Below are 7618 nucleotides of genomic sequence, written 5' to 3' on the forward strand. Positions count from 1 at the left end.
GTGACCACAATGTGCTTCTTGGTCTTCGCCTGGCATCTTCCCTCTGCCTCTGTCTTGTATCTTATCTTATAAGGATCCACTCAGAGGGCAGAAGGACCCAAGCCACTCCAGCATGACCTCATGTTAGCTGACACCATCTTCAAAACCCTGTTCCCAAACAATGGCCGCTTCACAGGGAAGTACAATGCATATTAGGCTTTTAGTTTTTGTCTGCACGAATTGCCTCTCATACAGAACCCTGTATATTAGGGTTATTATTACTTGATGGATAGGCATGGATTTCTCAGTTTCGCATGTCTAAGGGAAAATCCAAATGGGGGCATCCCTTTGAGGAAAGAGCAAAGACGGGGCCACTTTCTCACCACACCTCCCCAAGAGTTCCATGCTCTTACTGGGAACCTGATGCTGGTCAAGGTCAGAAAACATTTTTACTTTTCTCAGAGGAAAAATTTGTTCCTATTGATAATAAAAGGTCACATGTCTACACAATGCCTGGGTTACCACCAGATAAAGTATTGAAATATTAATTAAGCACAAAGACTACAGAGTTTGAGATAATGCTTCAGATCAAAGTTCACAGCCGGGACAACCAAGTCCCTAAGATTTTGGTCTGGGAGTCAGGACACCTGTGGCTGTGTCCTGGCACCTGACTGCAGCTCCCTTTCCTCTTGTGGGCCACAGTTCCCACCAGGTGGACCCATTGCTTCCATTCTCATGACCTTCTAGAAAAGTGCACAGGAGGTGATCATTACAGGGGTTGACACTGAACGAGTCTCCACCTGGAACAGGCTGGATTCTAAATTTGATCTGTGAGTTTCCAATGAGACCATGTTTCTGGCACCCGTGACCGTGAGTGCTAGTGGCCATCTGGAGGTATAAATAGCAGTAGAGGAGCCTCCTTCATCCTAATCCCCAGCCCTGATCCACTGAGCAACCATGAAGGCCTTCATCTTCCTCGCTCTCCTGGGAGCTGCTGGTGAGTCTCTTACACTGAATCAGTGGGTGTCTATCAATCACGTGTTTAACTTTGGGTTCTGCAAGACAACAATGATTATTAAACTTATCTATGATCAAGAATCTTAACATACTGGAAGACATAAAACTATACTTGTTGGCGTTCAAAGACTCCATCAGTAACTGAGATACAATTTGTGCTCCTTGAAGAATCTAGGAGTGTCAGGAACCGAGACTCTCCAGCAAGGTCTAGAGGAGAGGGGGTTCGTGAAGCAGAGAAATCGTATTTCTCATGGCTAGAAGCTATGAACTGCGTTTATAGCATCCTCACCAGTGAGGTCTATTGGACGTGTGGATGTTTGGTGCCATGGAGCGCTGTCCGATTCAAGCTACCTTATACCCAACAGGAGGAAACACGGCACATTCCTGCACCATTGTCACAATCATTTTTATGTTTGAGCACATTGTTGTATAAGAAAATGTATTTTTTTATCATGAAAGGAAATAGAGAAATGCCTATTTCACTTTTAGAAGGTGGAATTTTTACTGTTGGGACAGAACCTTACACCTTCCCATTTTGGAAAGGTATTATCACAGTACATCTGACTAGGGACCTAGGGAATCTCTGCCATAAGTTTGTAAACAATATTTGAAATCACTCACTGCCTTCAAGTCAATGCTGTGTGACCGTATTGGATAGCGTAGAACTGTGTCTGCTATTTTCCCGGACTGTAACTCTTTCCCAGAGTCGAAAGCACCATCATTCTCCTGCCGAGCAGCTGGTGGTTTCAAACTGCTGACCTTGCCATAAGCAGCACAACTTGTAAGCACTACGCTGACGGGACTGCTATAACAAATACTGAACAGTTGGATTTGTATACAGAATCACTGACCTTTGGAGTCACGGAAAATTTTGATAAATTAGCAAGCTAATGTTTACAGGGTGAATTCAATGATAAATATTGTGGGGATAACGAATACAGAGAAAGTTGAGGAAAAACAACCTTAAAACATTTTGTGAAGTGACGTTGGGACACTTTTGTGCTAAAACAAAAAGGAGAGAAATTTGGATGAACACAACTCCCTTTTCTCTCCAAGCCAACATTTCCAGGTATTTTCTAAATGCTTCCTTCTCCTTAGCTTTTGGGGTTGTCATATATCAACCCCCCAAAACAAATACCCCAGAATTGCTGCAAAGCCTTATTGAAGAGCTCTTTGTATGGCTGCAGAGCAGCGCTCTTGGAAAAAAAGTATTTTTTAAATCATTTTATTGGGGGCTCGTACAGCTCTTATCACAATACATCCATGCATCCATTGTGTCCAGCACATTTGTACATTTGTTGCCATCATCATTTTCAAAAAATTTTCTTTATACTTGAGCCCTTGGTATCAGCTCCTCATTTTTTGAAAAACGTTTTATGGTGTTAGGACACTTACTGCATAAGATATGTCTAACACAATATGCCTGATCTATGAGTGTGTGTGTTGTGTGCGTGTAGTGTAAGTGTAAAGAACAAACTGTCTTCCAAATTTTAAACACAAATGGAATATGAAATGCTTATTTCAGAAGAGCCTAAGTAGGGCATGTGTTGAGGCCATGGAATAATGCACTTTGGGGACATGGTTTCTAAAGACCACCATTCCCTGAGTCTGGGGGACACGAAAGGCTGTCTGCTCCTGTCTGACTGCTCTGCAAGCACATCCCAGGGGAGCACTCCAAGGAGGGCCAGCTCACAGAGAGTTCTCGCCCTTCTCTCTGCAGTGGCTTTCGCCATGGACGATGACGACAAGATCGTCGGGGGCTACACCTGCCGGGAGAATTCTGTACCCTACCAGGTGTCCCTGAACGCAGGCTACCATTTCTGCGGTGGATCCCTCATCAGCGACCAGTGGGTGGTGTCTGCAGCTCACTGCTACAAGTCGTAAGTTTCAACACCCATGTCATTGTGTTGGAAGATCAACACACCCTCAGTCATGCCAAAGCCAGGGAGCCCTACAGAGCCAGGCTTGAGAGCTGAAGTATGGAGCTTCTCAGAGGCCCACTACGTCCCCAGGAGCTTTTAGGTATCAGGCGGCAGGGGGAATTCCCCATGGGGAGGGGCCATTAGAGATTCCCAAATGATGGATCTTTTGAAGGAGGAGAGCAAAGGGGGATGTCTCCCTAGAAGAAGCTGGAAAACATAAATCACAAAGCAGTCCTAGTCATTACAGCCAGCCCAAAGATAATGGCATGGGAAGGCTATAAAGTGCACGATATTTCCAGGATAACATTAAAACCTAGCGGACCCATTGTGTGTACTTCATACCTATCCCATCTCTGACTTCTGCCTCATTTCCCCCAATCACCAGTAATGCAACAGAGGAGAGTGGTAGATGTTAGTCAACCTTAATACCTTTCTTCTCCCACTCCATTCTGTGGTCATATGTGTGCTATTCATATATACACCTGTCTGCTTGTCTATCCTAAGAAGTTGGAGTGCTATGAGTGTGACCTTATCTAACCTCTCTGTGTCCCACAGGTGTCCTTGAGTACATATTCACCCATTTTTGTGCTTGTGATCATGACTGGGGAGCCTGGGGAGTGGGGGGACCCCAAGTCGGACACTTGGGGAACTGTTAAACCTTTAATTCAGCCGGATCCAGGTGCGTCTGGGAGAATACAACATTGAGCTCCTTGAGGGCAACGAGCAGTTCATTAATGCTGCCAAGATCATCCGCCACCCCAAGTACAACGCAGCCAACATCGACAACGACATCATGCTGATTAAACTGAGCTCCCCCGCTACCATGAGTTCCCGTGTGTCCTCCATCGCTCTGCCAAGATCCTGTGCTCCCGCTGGCACCCAGTGCCTCATCTCTGGCTGGGGCAACACCGAGAGCAATGGCTGTAAGTGTCCCTGGAACTTGAGCGCACAGTCTGAGAGTCCTAGAGGGGCAGGCATGCGGAAGGTCACTTAGACCAAGCTGCCGCTCAGGACAAGTGTCTGAAAGGACAATTTGGGCCATGTGGTCTCTTAAAAGGTATTAGTCAACATGAGAGTGACCCTTTCTCTGGAGCCATGCAGAAGAGACAGCACAAATAAAATCAAAGAGACCAGGAAGCAGTGCGTCCATAGAACCCAATAGCCTATATGAACATCAGTTTCCTTGTCTTTGGTTAGGCACTGCTGATTGCTACCACTGCAGTTTATGCTGAAAGGAATTGCAACAGAACGACCTAGATAATGGGACAACAATATGGAAGGAAACTCAAAATAATAAAAAGTACTAGGTTTTCTGACCTGGTAGAGACGAGTAGAACCCCCAAGACTATGACCCTGAGACGGCCCCCAGTCAGGATTGAATTCATCCCACTGGTTCAAGTTTAGCCCAACAGCATTCAGGTCTCTACGGTGAACCATGACATCAGGGAAGTCTGTGCTCACTAGAACAAGCAACCACATCAGACGACAGGACAGTGTTGGCCCAGGGATAAAGCTCAGAAGGCAGGAAGGGACAGGAAAGGATATAGGCACACAGAAGATCCAAGGAGGGGGCTGGGGATTTCAATACATGACGTGAAGCAAAAAGTGTGCACATTGTTGAATGGAAAGCCAATTTGATGGGTAAGCTTCACCATAATAACAACAAATTTCAAAAAACACACAGACTATAAAGACACCATGTGTGATCAGAATTGGGAACTGGGCAAAGTCAACAGAACCAAGGTTAGGGAACTCAGCCTGCCTGTAGTCTCAGCCAACTTGAAAAGAAAATGTCTAGACTTACAGGCTATGTTCACTGAGGGTCTGGTCAGAGAACAGTTTGCTGGTTAAAGTCTCTCAGAGCAGTGTCAAGTTCCCAAATTAGAAGCCATGGGCACACTGAGAGAAAGAGTGTGAGAAATATTAGGAAGAGAATTGCAGGAATCATGTGGGCAATCACCTTCTATTTCCCCTCTTGTGTCCCATAGACAACTACCCCGAACTGCTGCAGTGTCTGAATGCCCCCATCCTCACCGACACTGCCTGCCGCCAAGCCTACCCAGGCCAGATCACCAGCAACATGCTCTGTCTGGGCTTCCTGGAGGGTGGCAAGGACTCCTGCCAGGTTAGTTTCTCAGCCCTGCTGCTCTCACACCGAGCTCTGTCTCACTGTTCATAGTTCCCTTTTCTGTAACATGGGGATTGATCATGAGGCTGAGGGACAGCTTGGGGGTGAAGGATCAGTTTTCCCTTTTGTTTAGTTAACCATTATCCTGAAAGATACCCAGGAGTCCATTGGGGAAGGGACTCCTGGAGCAAGGAGGGAGAGCAGGGTTTGCTGAGCGATATTAAATCTCCCCAATCCACAGTCTTCTTGGCCGGACAAAACTGCTACTGTGGAAAAAAGATGGAGCTAGCAGTGGGGAGGTGGAGGGATATAGATAGATCAAAGGAAATAAAGGCTGGATTTCCAGGGGAAGAGATGGTGCTTCATTGAAGATGGCAGCCTGGGGATGGCCCAGGGTAACAGAGCTGTCCTGAGCCATCCTCCCATGTGGGCCCATGTGAGAGTACAGATCGTCTCTTTCCTCTTGCTCAGGGTGACTCTGGTGGCCCCGTGGTCTGCAATGGAGAGCTCCAGGGCATCGTCTCCTGGGGCTATGGCTGTGCTCTGAAGGGCAAACCCGGCGTCTACACCAAGGTCTGCAACTACGTGGACTGGATTGAGCAGACCATCGCTGCCAACTAGACAGCCCTCATGCCCACCTGGACCTCCCCACCACCCCTCCCCTACTAGTCAACCTCACCTCCTCCCATGCCTGAAAATGGCGTCTAAATTAAACATTCCATCATGGCTACATGTCTGCCTATGAGTGGTCCTTGCTTGAAATTATGAATGTTCTTTTAAGATGACTGGTAATTAAGAAGCTAAAAAACTCTATTAACTTGAAGACTATTCCATCATTCATTCAATTAAATAATAGAAATTTTCTAATCACCCACTCTCCTAGTGTTCTAGTGCTACTGTAACAGAAATATCACAAGAGGATGGATTTGACAAACATTTACTTTGTCATAGTTTAGTGTGGGAGGCATCCTCCCTGAAGGCAATCAGTCACCAGACTAAGGTAGACCCTGCTCCATGCTGCTGGGGACAATGGGCTAAAGCTTGCGACCATTAGCTTGGTTCCTGTAGGTGGGGTTTACACCCTAATGATAATGGTTCTTATGGAGATCCAGAGAACATATCAAACAGGCTCCATGACATCCAAAGTTAAGCTGCCATCCTGAATCTAGGACCCACCCATCTTGTCACATGTATACCCTCAATCCCTCCTCTTCCTATTGCGTGTATATCCCTGGACCACCCACTCTCATTGCTGTATAGCCTATAGTGCAACCCCGTCCTGTGACGTATGTCTTTACTTGTAATTAGTGGGCTTGCATGCCCCCATAGGTACATAGGCCTGGGTTAGCAATAGAGCCCTCCCTCACTCGCTCGGCAACTCCCTTGGCCATTTGTCGGTCCCCCCTTTCTTCTCCCGTCCTTGGTCTCTTGTTCCCTTTCCCCTTGTCCTCCTTCCCTTCCCCCTCTCCCCACGTGGACCACCAAGTGGGTCTGAGGTGAGCATTGCTACCATGAATTGTGTCTGACTCCCTTATTTTAATCTCTCTTCTGTCTCTCATGCTCCCTGTGACTTTAGTATAATATTTACAGATCTCAACCATACAATTGTGCTTACTGAACCCATGATTAGTGGTGGGGGGCTGACACCCCCCCAACTCATACCACAGTTTAGGAAGCTATAAGTTCAAATTCAGGGTGCCTTCTCTATGGGAAGGCTCTCCGTTCACTGCGGGGGAAGATCTTTCTCCCTTTTCACCTTCTCTTCCTCAGACGCTTGATGATTTTCTTGTGGCAATGCATCCGTCTTCCCCAGGCTCTGACTTCTTCCTCTGTCCCTTTTATATCTCAAAGAATTAAGATATGCCATGCAAGAATACTGTTTCATTTACACAACAAAGGAAAACCCTTCCCAAAAGGATTATAATCACAAATCTGTTGTCGTTCTTGTGTGCTGTAGAGTTGGTTTTAATGTATTCGTGTGTGTGGATTTTCATTTATGACATCATGAGTGCCAGGGGAAAAAACAAAAGTTGCTCTATGAAATCTTCACCATTCTTGCTATGTTTTAGCCCAATGTTGCCGTCAGTGTGTCAATCTATCTCTGTGAGGGTGTTTCTCTTTTTCCATGGACACCCTATTTTAACAAGAACGGTGCCCTTCTGTAGGACGGGTTCTTCCTGTTGGTGCATGCAAACTGCCTGAGACAATGTTTCTCCATCCTTATGTCTATGGAATATTCCGACTGTACTTCTTCCAGCACAGGTGTGTCTCTTCTCCGGCAGTCCTTGGTATGCTCAATGTTCTGCAATATCATAATTCAGAGGCTCCATTCTTGCTTCCTCTTCTGCCCTCATTGTCTAGCCTCCACAAATATGCAAGAAGATGAAACATAATTGTGGCTTGAGTCAGGCATGCCTTTATATTCAAAGTGACATCTCTTCTTTTTACACTTTAAAAAGGTATTTTCAGCAGATTTCTCGACCACTTCATTGGTGTTAACTACATATCCAAGTAAACTGAAATCTTGGGCAATTTCTCCTACATTTGTCATGAGGTTGCTTATTGGTGGATT

The 7618-nt window shown here is 46.0% G+C and overlaps 1 protein-coding gene across 1 annotated transcript; it reads left to right on the forward strand.

Annotated features, from left to right (window-relative positions):
• Positions 1–936: 936 nt before the first annotated feature.
• Positions 937–5667, forward strand: LOC101654765 (cationic trypsin-like). Its single transcript, XM_004713957.1, has 5 exons — positions 937–976; positions 2717–2876; positions 3588–3841; positions 4907–5043; positions 5518–5667. Exons 1-5 carry the CDS (start codon positions 937–939, stop codon positions 5665–5667), a joined length of 741 nt encoding a protein of 246 aa, XP_004714014.1.
• The last annotated feature ends 1951 nt before the right edge of the window (positions 5668–7618 follow it).

The sequence above is a fragment of the Echinops telfairi genome, unplaced genomic scaffold, assembly GCF_000313985.2.
Source record: "Echinops telfairi isolate 266 unplaced genomic scaffold, ASM31398v2 ScPeMD7_23;HRSCAF=83, whole genome shotgun sequence".
In the NCBI taxonomy this organism is placed as follows: Eukaryota; Metazoa; Chordata; class Mammalia; order Afrosoricida; family Tenrecidae; genus Echinops; species Echinops telfairi.